Source organism: Notechis scutatus, chromosome 3 (genome assembly GCF_049901735.1).
Source record: "Notechis scutatus isolate UNSWTSFEM ecotype Mainland chromosome 3, rNotScu1.2, whole genome shotgun sequence".
Taxonomy (NCBI): domain Eukaryota; kingdom Metazoa; phylum Chordata; class Lepidosauria; order Squamata; family Elapidae; genus Notechis; species Notechis scutatus.
The window spans coordinates 210,641,770-210,662,431 of NC_142011.1; the positions used below are offsets into that span (position 1 = coordinate 210,641,770).

At 55.8% G+C, this 20,662-nt stretch overlaps 1 protein-coding gene across 7 annotated transcripts; it reads right to left on the minus strand.

Moving 5' to 3' along the window:
* Positions 1 to 1,040: 1,040 nt before the first annotated feature.
* On the minus strand, positions 1,041 to 20,055 carry GRINA (glutamate ionotropic receptor NMDA type subunit associated protein 1). 7 transcript variants are annotated; one of them, XM_087962307.1, is made up of 8 exons: positions 7,856 to 8,154; positions 7,775 to 7,808; positions 4,078 to 4,383; positions 3,674 to 3,786; positions 2,875 to 3,075; positions 2,592 to 2,720; positions 2,017 to 2,160; positions 1,041 to 1,892 (listed from the first exon to the last, which is right to left on the minus strand). In XM_087962307.1, exons 3-8 carry the CDS (start codon positions 4,364 to 4,366, stop codon positions 1,743 to 1,745), a joined length of 1,026 nt encoding a protein of 341 aa, XP_087818433.1. In that variant the 5' UTR covers positions 4,367 to 4,383; positions 7,775 to 7,808; positions 7,856 to 8,154; the 3' UTR covers positions 1,041 to 1,742. The 7 variants fall into 7 exon arrangements, with proteins under 7 accessions (XP_087818433.1, XP_026542901.1, XP_087818434.1 ...); XM_026687116.2 differs by lacking the exons at positions 7,775 to 7,808; positions 7,856 to 8,154 and adding an exon at positions 19,637 to 20,055; XM_087962308.1 differs by lacking the exons at positions 7,775 to 7,808; positions 7,856 to 8,154 and adding an exon at positions 14,803 to 14,922.
* Between the last annotated feature and the right edge of the window lie 607 nt (positions 20,056 to 20,662).

Sequence of the window (20,662 nt, forward strand, 5' to 3'; positions counted from 1 at the left end):
GCAAGTTGTTCCACTGATTGTTCTGTCAGGAAATTTCTTCTTAGTTCCAGGTTGCTTCTCGGTGAGTTTCCACCCATGTTCTTGTCTTCAGGTGTCTTGGAGAACGGCCCCTCTCCTTTGGGGGCAGCCCCTCAAATCCTGGGAAAGTGCTATCACGTCACCCCTGGTCCCTTTTTTTCCATTAGGCAAGACATACCCACTTTCTGCAGATGGTTTAGCCTATCGCGGACATCTTCCTCTTCTCTACACTCTTTCTGGAGTCTCAACATCTAAAGCACCGGAAGGCCAGACAAGGAACAATAATGGAAGGAAACTGATCAAGGAGAGATTCAACCTGGAAATAAGGAGGAATTTTCCGACAGGGAGAACAATCAACAGACAGAAGAGAAGTTGCCCTCGGAAGTTGTGGGAGCTTCATTCCTTGAGATTTTCAAGACTGGACTGTCACCTGTCAGGAATGGTGTAGGATCTCCCGCTTGGGCAGGGGGTTGGACTAGATGACCTCCAAGGTCCCTTTCAACTCTGATTATCTGTTAGTTTTTACATTGTGGTGACCAAAAGCAGATGCAATATTCCCAAGTGTGGTCTCCCCAAGGCATTATACAGTGGCACTAACACTTCACACGATCTTGGTTCTCTATTATCCAAGGTGGTCCTGGTGGGGGCATAGGTGCCAATCAGGGTGGCCCATCGCCACAGGAGTCTTTAAAGAACGGTGGCGCTGAGAGGAGTGTGTAATTTGGATTTATGTGAGAGTGACGGTGTCAGCCTGTCTTCCCCATTCCCATCCGTTTGCGCAAGTGGCTTGCGTGCATCTGTCACTCGCACAAATGTGGAACCATCTCCCCCCCCCCCCCAACTGTCGATCCGCAAAGCCAGGAAGGTTGGAGGCAGCTGCCCTGGAAGGTTCCTGCAGCGCCCACGGTCACCTCTCCATCCCTCCTTGGAGCCTCCTGTGCAACTCATTCAAAGGAGCTCATTCACAAGATCAGGTAGCCCCCAGCCCAGGAAAGGGCCCTCCAGACAAGCAAAGACTTTGCTGTGGGCGTATTCTGACTTTTATTAGACTGCTATTTATACAGCTTAGTGCAGAGGCTGGCCTTGAGGGCAGAGCGGCAATGGCTCAACATGCAGCATTTCAAGCCCCCCAAAGCCAGCCACATGTGGAGGGGGAGGGTGGGGGGGGGGAGAAGAGAGAGGAAAGTGCCCTCAAGTAACATCAACATCCTGGTCAAGAGGTCTCGGCAGACCCCCAACACGGAGGTGCCAAGAGAGACTTCGAGCTGTGCACCCTCAGGGCTGCCCAACACCCACAGCCCCCCCTCCCCCCAGGGTGAAACACTCTGCCCGGGACGGCCAGGGGGAGCCAGTGGGGAAGGCCATGCCCAGCAAGCAAGGGGAAGGCAGGCCAGGGTGGGCATCAGAGGGACCCAGCAGGGGTTCCTGGGCCCAGGAGGGCAGTTTCCAAAATGAAACAAGACATTTCTCAAGCAAAATGCAGCAGACAAGAGCAGCAGCCTATGTACACCCCTTCCTCAACTCCGGTTCACCCAAGACATGCCGGGCATAAATCCCTTCTCTTCCCCGCTCTGGACAGGCAGACCAAAGAAGAGTGCCCACCGCTGCCACCTTGCGGAGCCGCCTACCGGGGGAGCATCAGGACTCCAACCGGGCCCGTAGGGAAAAGAGAACAAAACTGGGGAGGGGAGGGGGTTGTGAGGGAGGACAGGGCTGGAGACGGCCTAATCCTTGGCACGGCCAATGATGGCCAAGATGTACAGGAAGATGTTGATAATGTCCGTGTAGAGGTTGAGGGCCGCAAAGACGTATTCCTCCTGGCTGATGGCCAGCTGCTTGTTCCCCAGGATCAGCTGGGTGTCCACCGCCAAGAACTGCAAGAAGCAGCGGAGTTAGTCCCCAAACTGGGGGTGGGGGTCTTCCTCTCAGCCTCCCGCACAGCAGCCCCTGCCGCTCCACGAGGAGACGCCCCCTTCCCAGTGGGGCCCAGTCACTCACGCAGGTAAAGAGCAGGGCCCCGAGGGACGCGTAGACGATCTCCAGGATGCGGTTTCGGATGAAGATGCAAAGGATGGCAAAGATGAACAGGACCATCAGGCAGACGATCAGCACGCCGCGGCAGGAGGTGAAGTCGTACTTGGTCTGCCAGAGGGGAGGGGGCCACAGGGCAAGTCAGAGAGGGATTTGACATCCAGGCTGCTTTCCCAGACTGACCCCCGCTCACATGCAACAACCCCCCCCTCCAGCTGTGGTCTTGCTTCTCAAAGGCTCTGCCTCTCAGGTTGGAGGACAGCCGTGGTGTGTGCTGCAATGAGGCAGGGGCTCTGCTCTAGAGGACCTGGATTCTGTACCCTTCTGGCACAGGCACGGTGGCTTCACCAGGAACCTCACTCCCGGGCCCTTCACTCCCAGTGATAGCCCAGAGCAGCACTGCCAATGGGCATGGGAAATCCTGGGGTCCAAAGCGAGTGGGTGCTCTCCAATCCCCCGTGCACACCTGGGAACATGACCCCAACATGTATGCGGCCACATGGCCCAATTCCCCCATCCCAGAGGAAGCCGAGGGCCCCCACCTGCAAGGAGAAAATGACAACGGTGAAGCACACGGCAGTTGTGATGCCCACGGCCATGATGACGGCATCCGTGTTGTAGAAGCTGGCGATCATGCCCACCATGTAGGAGAGACTCAACGTCAGGATGGACTGCAGTGGGAAACGAGGGTGTCAGTGCCTCCACCAGAGCTTGGCGGGGGCCTCCTTGCTGCCTTGGGGGGCTTCTCCCGAGAGCCAGCCAGGCCCGCCCAGCCCCAGTGGAGTGCAGCCTCAACCTCCCCCTCCCGCCAGGGCCCTGCGCTACCAGGGCTATCAGGTTCCATGGGTGCTTCCGCCGGAAATCCCCACAGCAGCTCAGGACGATGAGGGAGATGAAGAACACCGCATAGGAGACGTAGTACGTCCAGACATTCTTGCGCACGAAGCCTTTCACGTCCTTCACGAAGGTGAAGATGGCCACAAAGGAGAAGGTCACCGAGAGCTGGATGGTCAGCACCAGGAAAACCTGCGAGGGCAAGGGCAGCAGCTCAGCCTGGCCAGGGCAGCCCTCTGGGGCGATGGAAGGATCCGGCGGGCCCCCTCCTCCCCCCGCCTGGGCTCTCCCCTACAAGAGGCACCCGACTCTCTTCCATGTCAGCTGAGCTGCTCCCAGGGCACATGGGGGACCCTGTCCTGCTTGGGTCCTCCCAAAAGCTTGCCCAGCCCCTTCTTGGGCAGTGAGGGAAGCCCTTCCCCCAAAGGGGAGAGCACGGAGACCCTGCTTTGCCCTGTCCTAGGGGAGCTGTGGAGATCCTCTCCTCTACACTGTCTCCTGTTTCTGCAAGAAGGTCCATGGAGGAAGGGCCTTCCGGGTGCAGTTAGGGTCCCCCGCCCTCCCCCCCCCCCGGCCAGAGGACCATTCCCTTCTCCTTGCAAGGAGCGCTTCTTCCCAAGAGAGGTTCCCTGAGCTGAGCTGAGCCTCCGGTGAAGCCTCCCATGGAAGGGACACCCGGGGGAGGGGGGGAGGGGGGCTGGGCAGGGTGGCAGCAACCAAAGGGGCAGCCTCTCAGCCAACCAGGAGCAGCACACTGCCTGTCAAGCCCTACAGGGACCACCCTGCTGACCTTGCGGATGAAAGCCTGCCGGATGTTCTTGTCATCCCAGTTGCTGGGGGTAAAGCCATCGTTGTCGTAGTAAGAAGGGGGCCCGTCCTCATGGTAGTTGTTGTGCATCGGCCCTGTGCAGAAGCAGCAGTGCAGGCAGGCTGAGCGGCTCTCCCTGCAGCCCCTGGACACCCGGCCGTCCAGAAAGCAGGGCGGGGGGAGGTGAGTGTCTGCTCCCCAGGCCGCACGGAGGGTGCCCCCTTCCGCCTGGTCAGACTTCAGGAGATGTGGACCCCCAGAGGCCGCTCACAGCTGGTGGATGGCCCAGGATTGGCGTGGGGGGGAGGCAGAGCCCCGAGGCTTCGCAAATGGCTCCCTGCCTAGGAAACTGCCCCCTTCCCTTGGCCCACCAGGGCACAACTTACCAGGGGGGCTCACAGGGGCTCCGGGGTGCGGCTGCACATAGGGGTCCTGGGGGTACGGCCCTTGTGGGTATGCGGCTTGTGGATAAGGTCCGTAGGGCCCGGCCTGAGGGTAGGGAGAAACCGGGTAGGGGCTCGGCGGATAGCCGGTCTGGCCATACGGTGCAGGCTGGAATTGACCCTGTGGGTGGGGAGCCACTGGGTACGGAGCCTGGATGTAGCCAGGGGCCGCTGGAGGCTGCGGGCCTGGATAGGTGTCCCCCGACACCAGGAAGCTCTTCTCGTGCGACATGGCGGTGATGCTGGGAGCTGCAGGGAAGGAGAGGGAGGCAGGTGAAGAGGCCGTGGCCGCATCTGTACAGTCTCTCCTTCTCCTGACAATCCCCCTCCCCAATGCCAGGGATCAGCCCCCCCCCAAAAAAAACACCACCCTTCCTGAGTAACTGAGATGCCCTAAAGAGATCAGGTGAGAATCTCGCTTCTCAGTTAGGCGTGGCCCTTAGACTCCCCACCTGCTGGGGGTTCGATTTCCTCTCCTCATTCAGCACATCCCACCAGCCCCCAGATGCCCCCTCCCCCATTGCCCCAGGGCCCAGCAACCTGAGAGATGGGGAGGACCCTCCGCCACCCCTTCTGAGGGTGTTCACAGCCCCCCACTTTCAAGGCGGCCCCCAGGCTGAGCCTGGCTTATCCTGCCAAGGCCTCCAGGGCAGCTCATCCTTCCCTGGGGGTGGGGGACAGTTTATGCCCTCCTCCCATGGGATCCCACCGGGGGAGTTGAGGTGGCCAAAGCAATTCGGCAAGAAATTTCTAATTATAGCGTTAAAGGTTTTGAGGGTCACAGAGAGATTAACGCATCAACTTTTTTTCCAGCTGTGGTTGGAGCAGACGGAGTTCTTTCTTTCCCTCCCCCCCCTCTGTGTGCGCCCATTTTCTTGCTCTTCCCCGGAAGTGGCCCTGGGCCTCCCTTCGGCTTTATCCTCCGCCTTCTAGCCTGAGCCTTTTGGGGTCCCCCCAGTTTAGATTCTCCCGCATGGCAGGAGCTTTCGACTGAGGGGTGCAAGGCCTCCCTACCAGCAGCAGGCAGCCCCCTCGGGGATTGTGGTCTACCATGTGGGTCTCCCTGAGTGACCAGAGCTGGCTCAGCACTGCTCCCGCCTTGGCTGTTGGCAGAGCCCCCAAGAGCCCAGCTCGACTCCTGGAGGCACTTATGGCGGGCAAGGAGGCCAAATGGGGAAGCCTTCCTCCCTTTGCGGGGGAGAGGTGGGCCCTTTGGGGGCTCTGTGGCCCCAATCCAAGCACTAACCGGATCCGGCCCTGCTTGGCTTTCCTTGGGATCAGCTGGAGCTGCTTCATGGGGAGTTTCCTCACCCACCACGGCTGCTCAGGGGGCACCTCCCCTTGGGGGCCCCCCAAAGACCCACTTGGACAAGGAAGGAGCCGCCATGAAAGACAGACACCTTCGGGAGAGGCGGGGCTGGGCCCCCACCCCTTCATTAGGAGGGGGGACCTGGCCTCTGACCCTGCGGTGGTCTAACCCATAAGCCACAGCATTCACTTGAGGTTGCCAAGGGCTGGAGGGGTTCAGCGCCAAGGAAGAGGATCCCTGGAAGGTCCCCAGCTGTCCCCCATTATACAAATTCCCCCCGCCCCCCAAATCTCAGCCCATTCCAGCCTCCGGGCCCATTGCAACTGTGCAGGCAGGCAGGCCCCACTCAGCCCCGTGGCATCCTTCGCCAGCCCCCTTTGCATGCTTTCAGACAGCCTGGCCCAGCAAGGCCTGACCCACCTCCAGGGCCCCCCTGCCTGGCAGGAGCAGCTCCCCACGGCTACCACCTCTGTGGGCTTCTATTATGGGCTCCATTGCCATGGCACCCAGTGAACCGTTACTCTCCCTGGAGAGGACTGACTTTTTGGAAAGAGCTGCCCTCCTGGCAGCAATCCTGGCACTGTGCCCAGATGCCATCCTGCCCCCCCCACCCAATCAGCCAGGGCTTCCCTTTGCGGCCCAGCCTCCCCCGCCTGTCAATCCAGAGCCCACCCACGAACAGCAAGCGGGGGGAGCAAGCCACCACCAGGGGTTCAGCAGAGGCCGAGGAGGAATCTTCCGGGGGTTCCATTTCTGGGGGTCCCCCCAGGTCCAGAGCTGCAGCCCCCATGAGCCTGAACCACGCAGGGCAAGCTGGCCAAGTGGACGGGCTCGTCCCTGTCGAAACTGTGCCGTCTTTGAGCCTGGATGGAGTGAGGGATCACGCAATCAGGCACCTCTCAAAGGTCACAAAGATTCAAAAAATAAACTGGAGTGTCGAAAATTTTACCCCCTCAGGAAACTTAAGGCTCTCTTACTTCTTCACCCCAATTAAATGCATATGGTGCCCGATTCTGCCCCTCTGGGTGCTTTGCAGCTTTATCTCCGAAGTAATGACTGCCTCTCAGTGAGGAGGGGAGGGGGCTGCAGGCCCTGGAGGAGACAGGGGTGGTGCGCCCCCTCCTCAAGAGTCCGTCCTTGGACCCCGCAGTATTGGAGAACGCTCGTCCAGTCTCCACCCTTGATCCCATTTTAGGGAAGGGGGTGGCGCACGGCTCCCGAGGGTCCTGGGTGGGGCCAGCTCTCCGGACCCTTCTCAGCCTGGGCTCAAGCCTGGCCACAGCCCAGAAAGGCCGCTGACCATCGGGAGGGTCGGGGATGGTTGCCCTCTGGGTGGCTTTGGCTACCATCCAGCACGGGGTCCCTCTGGGCCTGCTTCGGGGTGGGGAGGGGGAGGCCCCGTGGTTCTCCCCCTTCCTCTGTGACCAGGGTTGGTAGGAGGTGAGGGTCAGGCCCCAGGGCCCTGCGAGGGAGGGAGTCTTGGGGGCCGGGCCTCCCGCCTCTCCTTCCCAACGGGAGAGCCCTGGGAGGGAAGTGTCCAGGGAGGCCTGGCACTCATGGTCTGCCATGAAGGCCAGCTTGCACAGGGGAGGCCCCGGCAGTGCTGGCTGAGGGCCTGCAGCTTGTGAGGGCCGGCTCCCACTTGGTCCTGGAGAGACAGGGTGGCTGTGGGGCTTTGGGTCTCACACACAGACAACCCTAACCCACCCAGGCCTGGCGATGCTTCACCTTCGGCTCCCTGGACTGAGCTGAAGCGCAAGGGGGGACTCCTGCTGAAGGGGCAGCCATGGCCGGGGAGGCCTTTGCACCGATGGTCTGTCTGGTGGGCCAGTTGAGCCCCTTCCTGGACCAGGAGGCCTCGGTCCCCTCCCGCCTGGACTCCTGCAATGATCTGCCCATGGAGAGGGCTGCCCTTGAAGACCACCCAGAAACTTCAGTCGGTGCAGACTGCAGCAGGACCCCCACAAGAATAGGGGTGGCCCCTCTCTTGCGCCGGCTGCTCTGGTCCCCCATTTCTTTCTCGGTGCAATTCCTCCCCTTAAAGCCGTACGCGGCACAGGGCCAGATTGCCTGGAGGGTCACCTTTTCCTACAGGGATCCACGCCTCCCTCCCTCCCGGTCAGAGAGAGGAGGAACCGTCCTCTAAGGGGGCCCAGGAAACCAGCCTTTTCTGGGGCAGAAGCCCCTCCAACCCCCCAGCCCCGTAGCCCTCCGTGGGGCGTCCCAGGGCTGCCTTTGCCCTCAAGCTGTGCCAGATTAGCGGAGGGCGGCTCCTTCACCGGGGTCGGGGCCAGTTTTTCGGTTTTTTCTTTTAACGTTTCCAAGTTTTACCTGGTTGCCTTTTATAGTTTTTAAATTTATGCGGCTCTTGATTTCCGGAGAGCTGCCCTTCAAGTGGGCGGCTGCGGAAACGTTCCCAGCGCTGCTCTCCCGGCTCAGCGGAGCCCCCGGAGAAGCCGCCGCCCGGCCGCCCTTCCGAGCTCCGGGCGAGCCGCTCCGGCGGGCCAGGGAGGGTCGAGGCCTCTCGGAGCAGCTCGCGGGGCTCCTCCGGGGCACTCAGCGGCCACGGAGCCGCAGCCGTTCCAGCTGCGGAGGCCCAGATGCCGGGAGGGGCACCGGGAAGAGGCTCGGCCGGCCTCCTGCCTGCTCCTCGGGGTCGGCGGGGATGAGGAGGGCTCGGCGGCCGGGGCCATCCGGGCCGGGCAGGGCGACTGGGGCGTGCGCGGCAGGGGAGCCGCTTGAGGCGGCGGGGCCGCTGCGGGGGCGGCGCGGAAGCCCCCGGAGCGAAGCCTCCCCTCGGCCGGGGCGCCAGCCGCCCACGGGACCCTCGCGCCCGATGCGCCGCCGGAGAGGATGGCCGCTCCAGGGGACGGAGCCGGACCCTGCGGCTGCCCGGGGAAGGCGCCGCCTCCCGCCGCCCTTCCCGGGGCTGCTGACTCACCGTCGCTCCCGGAGCCCGCAGCGCTCAGGCTGCGCAGGACCGGCGGCGGCTTCTCCCTTCCCAGGCCGGGCACCGAGGGGGCGGGGCGGTGACGTCAGCGGCTCAGCTCCCCCGCACGCCCCTCCCCACGGCAACCGGCCGGGGAGGCGGCGTCGGGCAGGAGCCGCGGGGGGAGGGGCTCCCCTCGCCCAGGCTGGCCCGCTCGGCCCCCGCCCCCCCTTCCCGCCGGAGAGCGGGACCGTAACGGGCGAGACCAGGTTGTGGCTGCACCGAATCGTCGACACCGCCGCCCTCCAGGGGCCCCCTTGGCCCAGTGGGGGCAGTCCGGGCTGGGGGCGCTGACCGCCCTTCGTGCGCCTGAGACCCGTCCCGCAAGAACAAGCCTCCCTCCCAAGAGCCCGTCCGGGTCTTGAGCAGGCAAGCATCCCCTGCCGGTCCATTGCGCCCCATCCTCTCTCCGCCTCATCCCTGGAAATGCCTGGATTCCCTCAACCGAATGCCCACCAAGGGAGGAGAGCTCCAAGGTGCCCGCTGCCCTCACCCGAAATGGCAGCAAAGCCAAGACTGGATAAAATGGTTGCAGAACTGCCAGCCACACATGCACACACACACACAGCAGAGCAGCAGACACCACCGTACACTGTAGTGCAGCCCACACAGCCCCAGTGGCCACATTGACCCCACTTGGGATACTACACCTTTATCCACTCCAGCCCCAAAGGCTCTGGGCCCACCCACGGCAGATCCCCAGCCAAGACCCACCCTGCAACTGGGCCCTGCTCACGTGCCCAATTCAGTGGGGCCCCAAAGGGCCCAAACCAGCCTCCCTGGCCTTTGGGCAACCCAACCCCAGCAGGCCCTTGCGTGGTAGTCCCAGGTCATTTCCCCACCCTTCCCGGGTCATCTGCTGCTCCTTACTACCAGGAGTAAACTACATTCCTCCTTAACATCAAATTGCTTCCTGTGCAGAAGAGCCAGACCTCCTCTAAGCAGCTGGGCTGGTTGGGGAGAGGTCTTAAAGGGGCGGGGGGCCACCAGCCCAGCCCTCCTGGGGAAGCAGCACGAGGTGCCTGGCCACCTCAAAGGGGCTCCGAGCAGCCCAAGCCCAGGTGATGATGGCTGGGATGTCACCCACTAACCCCAGGGCTTTCCAGGCTGCCCTGGGTAGGCCAGGAACCTCCCCCCTTGCTCTTTCCTAAATGGGCACTGAATTTGGCCTGGCTCAATTCATTACTATCTGCTTGTTATGCAGAAGAGACTGCCAATTTCACCAGTGACGAAGAAGGGGAGCAGAGAGGCCACCTGGACTGGTCATCGGGTTGACCATGGACGTTCAGCAGTTGCCCTCGGCCCAAATGGAGTGCAGCTGCACAGAATCAAAAGGAAATAAAGCCAACGGCGAGCTCTGCACCTTGGAAGGTGCCAGCTAATGAGATCACGGCCCATTAGGCCGGAAGCTCATCTCCCTGGGAAGAAGTCAAGTCTCTCGGCTCCTTGGCACAGCAAAGCGTGGTTGGCACAACAGCCGAAGCAATGCACCCTATCTGGTTCCCTCTCCCGGCCCTTTGGGGGAAGCCTGACATCCCCACGCAGGCCCAAGTGCAAAGCGCCCGCTCAGCGAAGCTCCTGGGGGGCTGCATCATGGACGCCGCTACCGCAGAGATCCCAATGTGTGCTCCCCATTGGATCCTCAGCACCGCATCGCTAGGTCCCGTGAGAACGAAGCCAGCTGGCTTTGGGAAAGCTGCAAGCAGTCAGCCACGGCCAATGCCAGCTCAAAATGGCAGAGATGCTCAGGCATCTTGGCAGGACAGGTTCTGGCAGAGACCATACAAGCTACCCTACAGGAGCCCTTGGATGCCAAACTTGGCGCAGGAGGACAGCAAATTCTTCCCAGATTCTGGGCTGGACGTGAGTGAAGCCAGAATCCCAGCAAGGGACAGAGCACTGGGGGCCCTAGCCCTCTCCCCCCCGCCCCCATTACTGGCCACAGGGGAGCCTTGCCAAACTTGCCAGGGCAGCAGCTGCGATCCAGGAGTCTCCCAGGGTCCTTTCTCCAAACACCACCGACCGACCTAGGGGTGGAGTGAGCGACTATTGCAGCCAAACGCTCCCCTGTAAGTAGGTCATTATAGTGACCGCCCAAAGCAAAGCGGCTTACAGGGGGGAGGGAGCCAAGCATGGCTGGCAAGGGAGGGGCAGGGGCAACGCTCAGAAGAAGCCTTCCCGGCTTAGAGCGGCTCCAAAATAAACCTCCAGGCCTTCCCAGATAAGCCTGGCCTGTTTTGGTAACCCCCCCCCCCAGTAGTAGCCCTTATCTCTTCTGCATTCTCTTCTCCTCTGACGTGACCCTTTACACACACACACACACACACACACACACACACACACCCATTTATATATGCTGCTCAGAATAACCTCCTGATCTGGAAAGGAACAGCCAGAGCCCCAATCCATCTCAAACTTCTTCCCCCATCCCCCTTTAAAAGACCCCCTCCCCCGTTTGTCTTGGGCACCGACTGACAACCAGCTTAACCAGATCGGTTGGGCTGGAAGTGACACTGATGCCCCCCCACAACCCGGGACCTCTGGCAGAGCTTTAAGCGTCCAGTCTCCACCTTGGCTGAGGCTCACTGCATTTCCAAACCCAGGTGGTGATTCTGATTTGTGGCTCTTCTTCGCTCTGGTCATAATTCTGTGAGCCACCCAAAGTGCTGTGTCAATTGGTTAAATAAACAAGCATAAATGGGGAAGACTCTGCCACCAGTTCAAGCCTGTTGCATATCGGCAGGCTCCATTTCCTACCTAGAGAACCAAAAAGGACACTTTGAGATTTAAACAAGAGTAGAACAGCAGAATAACAAGAGTTGGAAGGGACCTTGAAGGTCTTCTAGTTCAACCCCTTGCTCAAGCAGGAGACCTGGCTGTCCGGTCTCTCCTTTAAAATCTCCAGTGTTGGAGCACCAGAGTTCCTGGGGGGCTGAAAACTCTGCCCCAGAGGAGACCGGATGCCGTGGCCCTTCTCTCTCTCCTCACAGGCTTTGCTCCCCCTTGTCCCAATTCAATTCAACGGAGCCCCGGACTGAAACTGCCCCAACATCCCCTTCCCCCCATTTATTCCCTGGGGATGCTGGACTCCTCAGCCAACCAAGCCACCTCTTCAGCCACGACTGCCTGCCTGCCTGAGGAAGAGCTTTGTGCCACCTGAAGCTTTGTGCCACCATGGCAAGTGTAAGATGCAGAATCACTGAGTTGGAAGGGGCTACAGAGGTCATCAGTCCCCCCCGCAGGACCTGCTAAAGCTTTGCAAAGAGAGGGCTATCGGGGCTCTTCTCCCTGCCCTCCAAAGTGTTGGCCAGCCCTCCCAGCTCCATGGCACCAGCCCGCAGGGTCACTCTCCCCTCGATTCCCACTTCCAAGCCTTTGGGTGAAGGCCAGGGCACAGCCCCCCGGCACCTCCCTTCAGGCTGCTGCCCGCACTGGAGTCACGGTGGGGAATTATTCGAGGGCCATCAGGAAATTATGAATCTAGCTAATAATTACAACATCCATCTCTTATTTTATCTTGTTTATTTTAAAACTAGCTTAGTGTTGAACCGTGGGGTCCTTGGTGCTCTCTGAGCTTGGTGGTTTGCTTGCAGACATTTCATGACCCAACTAGGTTACATCATCAGTACTAATGAGGGTGGGCTTTGCTCCCTAACCTTATTTTATCATTTCACAAGGAGGGCATCATGAGAAATTTTGTCAAATCTAATAAAATACCGCCCATGGATCACGGCAGTTGGCCCTCTGATGGAAAGCACGGGCACCCCTGCAGTCACAGAGATCAACCCCAAAGGCCAGGAAGCGCCAGGCACAAGGGGTCAAGGCCTCACAGCTGGACGCTCTGGCCAAGCCCTGGGCAGCCCACAGGGCAGACTTGGTGGCGGAAGTGCAGAAGGCTGAAGTTGTTGGCTTTTAAGGGAAAGTAAAACCGCCCGATTGATACTGGACTTTAATCAGTTCAGAGTCCCGCAAAGGCGGCTCCCGTGGCAAGGAAAGGAACTCAGGCGGGGAGCAAGTTCCTAGAGAAGCCACTGCCCAAAGCCCCACTGGAACCCACGGCAGTCAGGAGGAGGAAGGAGGGGGGGGTCACCCAAAGGGGTGGTCAGAGCGGCTGGGAAGAGAGACCTGCCGCAAAAAAGGAAGAGAGCCCAGAGGCTGCTCGGTGGCTCTTCACTCCTTCTCCGAGCTCAGCTGCCACCTGCACGTTCTGCCTGGATTCTCCCTCTGCAGGAGCCAAGTCTCCAAGACCAGAGGAACCACCTCGGGAAGGGGGGGGGGGAATAAGCTGACGGCCCCCCAGTTTCTCTGGAAGCAAGTGAATTATTGGCAGGCCAAGCAAATGGAGGAAGAAAAATGGGTGCTTACCTATTTTTAATGTTGTATCCCATCTTTATTATTTTTACAAATAACTCAGGGTGGCAAAATATCCAACACACCTCCCTCCTCTTATTTTACCTGTGAAAAGGCGAAAAGGGATCACCCCTTAAGAGGCTGACCCTTCAGCCGGTATGAATCGGTCAAGGATAAACTGCACCAGAGCTCCTTACCAGTTAGTGGGAACACTGTAGCCGGAATTTGCCTTCATTTGAGCAAAACATTTGGCAAACAACCCCCCGTGGCATGCTGGTTAGCAAGCAACAACTGTGGGCTGGGTGGCATGGCCACGACGTGGGTTCAACTCTGGTGAGGAACTTGTAGTCAAAACATACATAGCGATAGCACGTGGGCTTATTATATACTGCCCCCTACATGGCAGCCTATGAACCCCCAACAATCTGGGCCCCATTTTACCAACCTCGGAAGGATGGAACAAGCTTGAGCCCATCGGGATCAAACTCCTGGTTGTGGGCAGAGTCGGCCTGCAATCCTGCGTTCTAACCACTGCACCCACCGGGGCTCCTACATCATCATCATCATCATCATCATCTTCACTGGTTCCTCATCCAGCTGGAAAGAGGCCCTGGGTGGGGCTCCTCCGCAGGCTCCTCTCCCCCCCTCCAACTTTTCCATTACCGATTTGGGTTGTTGTAACCACGACCTTCCTTGCCTAAAGCAGGGGTCTCGAACCCTGGCAACTTTAAGACTTCTAGACTTTAATTCCCAGGAGGAGGTCAAGCCCAGAAGTCTTAAAGTTGCCAGGTTTGGAGATCCCTGGCCTAAAGCAACCAAATTGTTTTGAAGATAAAACAAAAATTTATGAAGTGTATTGACAGATGGTAAAATTTGTACCTCGGTGGGCACTGATGGTGTTGCCGAGTTTGGGAATGAAAACATCGACTAGAAACCACCCTGGCCCAGAGAGCACCCAGGACCCCACAGTTGTTAAGCGTGCAAACGACAAACCGTGTGCACCAAAGACCAACAAAGAGGTGGCCCTGAACAAAAGCAAACCCAGAGTGTCCCTTGGGCCAGGCAAGACAAAGAGGAAGGGGCTGCAATCACACGATGGCCTGGGGTTGCTCCTGAGAAGCCCACCTGGTGACCTTCGATCCCTTCCTCCGAGGTCAGCAGGCAGCCGCACTGGCTCTCTGAGATACGGCTGGCCGGGAATAGAAATGGTGGTTTGCCAGGGCCAATTCAGCTCCCTGTGGAGGTTTCCTGTCCGGGGCACCTCAAGCCCCTTTGCACTTAAAAGGGGCAAGGGGGTGGGGGTGGGAGGGAATCTCAGAGGTTGACCCTATGACTGCAACTCATCTCTCTCTCTGTGTGTGTGGTAGTGGTGGTGGATCTTTTAGCACCACAGGAGGAAGAAGTCATGGGAATGCAGGTCAAATAGGATGGGACGGCTGATTTCCTAGAAGGCAGAAATGCAACCCAAACAGTCCAAACAGGCTGGAGAAGGTAAGAAAATGGCGTTTTAAATTCTTCACTTAGGAAACAAACATGAAAAGGGCGAGCATAGAAGGGGCTCCCCGGGTTGGTAACCGTGTTTGTGAAGAAGGTTGTGGAATCCTTTGAAAGCCCCCCAAGTGAGCCAGAAGGTGCCGTATTAGGCAGATCCTGTTCCTTGTCTCCTGCACTGGGCAGGCTCCCCTCCTGGTTGGGGTTGAACCTTGGGGGTCCTGGTGGGGAGGCATTTGAGGGAGAGAGAGAGGGAGAGAGAGAGAGACCCTCCAAAACGCCCCTAGTAAACCAAAAGACCCAGCAGGCCCCAAAAGAAAAGAGACAGAAAGACAGGTGTAATCTACAACATGCAGTGTCAAGACCGCAGCAGCCATAGGACAAGCAGGTTTAGAAGACCAGCAGAATCCACCTAGGAACATCAACCGGCAGGCAGAAGGCATGATGAAAACGCATTCGACTTCCGGTGGCGTTCTTGTCAGCAACGGATCAGAGACCGTGATTGTGCGTGGCTTTGTTCCGTGCTTACCCTGTTGGAGGGGTCCTTAAAGGACTGGATCCATCTGACCCACTTCGTAGGGGAAGAGGGGGAGACAGTCAGCTGGGTCGAGAGGAGCCGCATCTCCTCTCCCTGGCTTGGTAAGCTCCCCTAGAAGACAGGGAGAAGCCTCAGTCTTTAATGGCTGCCCTGAAGACGGGAAGCTGCCGGGACACAAGTTTGTGCTTGAGTGTGAAAGTGGTGAGCAGCGTGTAACTGGATAAAAGACTTTGAACATTCTTTTTGATAACCCCAAAAAAGCAGAAAGAAGGAGCCCTCGTTTGGAAGAGTAGTAGCAGCAAATGAGAAATAAGAGGAAAATATAAGGTAAAGAAAAAACCGGAAATAAAAGAATTATATGTAATTAGAGACTAAATTTGGAACAATATACGGAATTGGACATTAATCAGGCACTGGATAAAATGCTGGATTTATTTGGAATTGATAAAATTGAATATTAATACTACAGAAAAGTGATTTAAAATAAAAGAATTTTAAGAAGAAAGTGATATAGAGCATCACCTAAGGGTTAAAGATTTCCTTCTTTTATGTTTCTATGGAAAATTATTGGTTGTATAAATATGATCTCCAGAAGTTTTATAAAAAAAAAAGGATTACAGTAAAATATAAAAGAATGCAACACTTTGGGACTGTTGGAGGTTGATTGTGACAAGAAAACAGAAGAAAGAGAAAGTGAGAAAAACAGGGATTTTTGACAAGGATTATAACAGAAAAACTTGATCCTTAATAAAATAAAAAATAACTTAATAGACCAAAGAAATGGAAGAAATAAGCAAAGAATTTAAGTCGGAGCTCCAAAATGTGAGAGAGATGTTTAAAGAAAGAATGACACTGGTGGAGATAATGCTGAATAAACTAATGGCATCACAGCTCGCAGAAGAACAAAGGAACTTCAGAGAGGACGAATTAAGAGGACAATAATAGCCTTGATGAGTATGAAGTTCTTCATATTTTCCTCTTTTAATTCAAATAATTGTGTTTGGGCCTGTGTGTGTTGCTTTAATTTTTCTTAGATATACAATAGAGTACATATATGACCTCAGTGATCATATCAAGAGCAAAAGTGTTCTCTTCCTGATGATGTAAAGCTATTCAACACCACAAACAATACTGCTACCCTTCAAAGAGACCTTGACTATGTATCAAAATGGTCAATCAAATGGCAACTTCAAATCTCAACAAATAAATGCTCTGTCTTACATATTGGCAAAAAAAATCAGAAAATAAAATACAGGCTGAATAGTCAAGACCTTGTTGGTGATCCAAACTCTGTCAAGGATCTTGGAGTACTCATCTCAAATGACCTAAGTGCTAGAGCCCACTGTAACTACATAGCCAAAAAGGCGTTAAGAGTTGTTAACCTAGTCTTATGTAGCTTTTTCTCTGGTAATATCACACTACTAACTAGAGCATACAAAACATTTGCTAGACCAATACTCAAATACAGCTCATCAGTCTGGAACCCGCATTACGTATCTGATATTAACACAGTTGAGAAAGTCCAGAAATATTTCACAAGAAGAGTTCTCCACTCCTCTACTTGTTGCAGAATACCTTATGCCACCAGACTCGAAATTCTAGACCTAGAAAACCTAGAACTACGCCGCCTTCGATCCAATGTAAGTATAGTATGTAAAATCATACACTGCAATGTCCTACCTGTCAATAAATACTTCAGCTTCAACCATAACACAAGAGCACACGATACAAACTCAAGGTTAACCACACCAAACTTGATTGCAGGAAATACGACTTCAGCCACATTGTGGTCAATGTCTGGAATACTCTACCTGACTCTGTGGTTTCTTCCCCAAACCCCAAAAACCTTAACCTTAGACTGTCTACTATTGACCTCACCCCTTTCCTAAGAGGTCTGAGGGGGTATGCATAAGCACACCAACGTGCCTACCATCCCTGTCCTATTGTTTCTTTTATTTTTTTTATTTTTCTTATATGTATCCATGTATTCATAACTATGTTTTTACTTATACCTATTATCTTGTAAGCAATTGACAAATAAAAAAAATATGCAAGAAGAAACCCCAAAAAAGAGAACTGAAAAGGAGTGAGTGGGGAACATGGCTGACAGGCAGAGGGAAATAAAAATAGAACTAGAAGGAAAAAAGAAGATAGATTGGGGAAACTTAGAAAAGGGATACCTAGCCAAAATTAAAAGGAATGATAAAGTTATGAGATTTAGAAATAAGGGTTAGGGATTGTACAAGTGGGATACCACATGAGAATATATATTGGTACTTAGTTTAAAATTTTATGAAAATTATTTTAGGATTATACACACACACACACACACACACACACACACTGTATATGAATTATGCTGTTATGAACCCTTACATTAGAGGATTAAAATAGGGGAATGGAAATGTAGTAAAATATATAGAAAAAATTTGGATAAGTGGTAAGGAAGAAAAAATATTAATGATTATAAGGAAAGTGAAATGTATTAAAATATATAAATTTTGTCTAAGTAGAAAAGGGGGAAATATGATTATTAATGATTAAAAGAAAAGTGAAAAAATGAGATATACTAATACTATACTATACTATTTTAGCAATTTTATGGGGGGATACTTTAAAATATATGTTTTAAAATATACAGTTGATTATTTAATGTTAATATGTTTAAAGGTGGGGAATGAATTATTTAATTAGATAGATTGAGGAGATATACCATGTGGATCCTAAATATATTGGCTTTGTCTTATTTTTGCTCTTTTTAGATTGTTTATTATATAATTGGCTTAGGAAAAATTAAGGATAAGAATGATGTTTAATGTTAAATAAAATAGGTGGTAAGCTAAAAATGGAAATAATAGGGGATAAAGAACTGGGAATCTATATGTGGATGAAATGATATTGATATTGAATTAATGAATTGAAATATGAAATGGAAACTTATTTAAAGATGAGTGAAATGGACAATATGAGATGACATTATATAAGATTGGTGGAAATGAAAGTATGATTATGTACAAGTGTTATAATCTGGAATCATGTTGCCACATAAAGAGATGTGTAAAAATTAAAAAATTAAAAACTGGCACTCTTGACCAATTGGCCATCAATGGACACGTAGACATAAACAACATCTACATACTGTATATAAAAGGGACAATCAACAAACCCCAAAAGGGAACAAAATGACCAAACACCTCCCCACCCCTATCAATATCCAGATGAGCATAGATTAACACTAAGATTAATCTCAGACCAACAATCAAGAAGTAAACAAAACCCCAACCTACCAAACTAGCTAACAGTAAACAGCCCAGCCAAAGAGCCTCTGAGATCTCCCCCACCCGCATTCAGGGCAAGTCATTAGAATACAAAATGAGAGCAAACCCCACTCCCTTCTAGCCCTGATGACGTTGCCTAGTTTGGGTGATGAAACGTCTGCAAGAAAACCACCTGGCTCAGGCAGCACCAGGGCCCCCTTGCTTAGAGAAGAGGGCGTGGGGAGGAATGGGCCAAGGAACTGGCCGGAGCCCTTTGGAGTCCTCTGTGCAGTGGGGGCTCCCCCATTAAACCAAAGACCCTGCTAGATGGGAGGAGTTCAGAGGAGGGGGTCAGGATGGAGAGGGCTTGGGGCCAGGTAAAAACCACCCAGGTGCATCTGCCCTAGAAACAAAGCAGCTAAGGGGGAGGGGAGCAGCTGCCTTCAAGCACCCAGAGAGCTGCCTGGCAGCAGAGGGGACGGGAGGGAGGGCAGGAGAGGGGAGGGCCAGTCCAGGGCAGACCTTCTGCAAACAGCCTGCCCTGCTGGGGGTGTCTGAGCCCTCAACGTCTTCCTTCGCTAAGGGGGACAGGCCAGGCGCAAGAGAGCCCCCCACAGGTCCACAGTTCAAGCGAAGTACTTCCTGAATTCTGCCTGTAGTCCAGGAATCTCCCGGGGGGGTCGCCCTCCTTGGGAGCAGGCAGGGAAGGCTCTGTGAAGCTGGGGAGGGGGGTGTCAGTCCCGGGTCTCTCGGGCCCGAGTTCTCCCTGCCTGCTTCATCTCCCCTCCTCCTGGTCTGGCTGGAAGTTCCCCCACAGGATGCGCCTCCCTCTGGGTCGCGAAGGCCTTTCCAACCCCGGGAGGCCTCCGCTCAGCTTCCCGGCCCAGAGACCGCAGGGGCCACGTCGGGCACCCGGAGCCAGACTCCATCCCCAGCGCTGAGCCGGGGAAGGCCAGCCGGGCATCAGCCGGGCAAAGGGCCCAGGGACTCTCGGGAAAGCAACCACCCGCCTTGCGGAGGCCCGAGTCCCAGCCCAGCGGGGAGAAGGAGCAGAGGTTCACCGCTAACCGGCGATCACAACCCGGGGCGGGAAACAGGAGGCTCCCCTTCCCGGCCCTCGGCCTCCCGCCCCCATAAAGGAGGCCCAGGAGCCCCACCCAAAGGGCTGGGCGGCCCGCCTATGGCCGGAAGGCCTCCGCGACCCTCGGTCCAAGGCCGCGGGGGCGGTGGAGGAGCCCCCAAAAGCGGCGTCGGGGGAGAACCGAGGGGGCGAGGAAGAGGCCGGGTCCGCGCAGGCGCCCCCGCCCGATGCCCGAGCGAGGAGCCCGGGGCTTTTTTTCCCAGCCGGCGCGGAGAGAGAGGCCCCGGGGTGGGGCGGCCGGGGCTCCGGGCGGGGGCTCCGACGCGGGCGGGCCGGGGTCGGCGGTGTAGCGCGGAGGCAAGGCGGGCGGCGGCCTCTCCTCCTCCTGCGCCCGCTCAGCTGGCCTCCCTCCCGGCGGAGGGCGGCTCCGCTCTGCGGCAAAGGCGACGAGGCCGAGCCGCGTCCCTCGCCCGCCCCCCGCCCTCACCTGCCTGGCCTGGCCGCTGCCGGGCTCCGCGTCGACTGGTGGGGGCGGACTCGGCGACCACGACCGCACCGGCCGCGCCTCTCGCCCGCCAGCCGGTGCCGGGAACGCGGCCGGGCTCCCCAACTGCCGCGGCGCTGGCACGAACGCGCGCGCGGGGCTCCCTCCGGATCGTCGGCAGGGAAAAGCGCTGAGCCGGCGGGGAAGGAGCGGCGCGAGGGGCGGGCAGCTTGGACTCCCCGCGGCTGAAGCCCCGCGCAGCCGCAACAGACCCGGGACTGCCCCCCCCCCGCCCCGCCCGTTGGTCCAGGGAAGGGTCGCCCCGGGGAGGCCCCTGCAGCGTCGGCAGAAGGCGAGAGTTGGCTTGCCCTGGACGGCTGTGGACCCGGCCGTTGCACCTGGCCCTCTTCCCGGGCGGAGGCCTCTTGTCGAGCGGCGTTCCCAGAGAGAGGAAAAACAACCCCGTTAGAATGGGGGGGTGGAAAATAGCCATCCCCTGCAAGCAACACGAACCGAAGTTTTAGACAGGATGAAAATGGATCAGAACTATTTGCAATCCTGTTGAGCTGTTGCTAATTGCGAAACATGATTTTGCAAAGGACGGAGCTTTTATACATTTGGACACAGAAGGATGAAACCGTGAGAAAGAGGGAACCGAAAGTAGCAGATGGATAGAGATTTCAGATGTGCATCAGTAAGGTGGAAAGTGACTCAGAAAGGAAGAACAAGGAAGGCAGTTGTGAAATGCGCGCAGAAGAGCATAAAAAGTATGCCTAGGAATGTGTGTTCAGGGCCACCGGCCCATAGCTGTCTTTACTGGACCAGTGACAGTGGACTCATTGCAATGGTTCATTACAGTAAGTTGTGTTATGATGGTTGTTTATGTCCCAAACTATTAGCAAAATAAACCTCTGAATCTCAAAGTAAGAATTGTTGTTTTGTGTTGCTGTGTTTTGTTTCTTCCATTGGATCTTTCTACAACACCAGGAAATGAATGCTGCCTCTGCTCTAGTCCTCTGGAATCTGGCC

Bases quoted from the DNA above. Each gene is read 5' to 3' on its own strand.
- GRINA (XM_087962305.1), bottom strand. From the start codon at position 10,566: ATGCTTGGCTCCCTCCCCCCTGTAAGCCGCTTTGCTTTGGGCGGTCAC. The intron at 2,721-2,874 runs GTAGCGCAGGGC...TTCCCACTGCAG, and splicing joins CATGGAACCTGATAGCCCTG to TCCATCCTGACGTTGAGTCT. The intron at 2,161-2,591 runs GTGGGGGCCCTC...CCCCTCTGGCAG, and splicing joins TTGTCATTTTCTCCTTGCAG to ACCAAGTACGACTTCACCTC.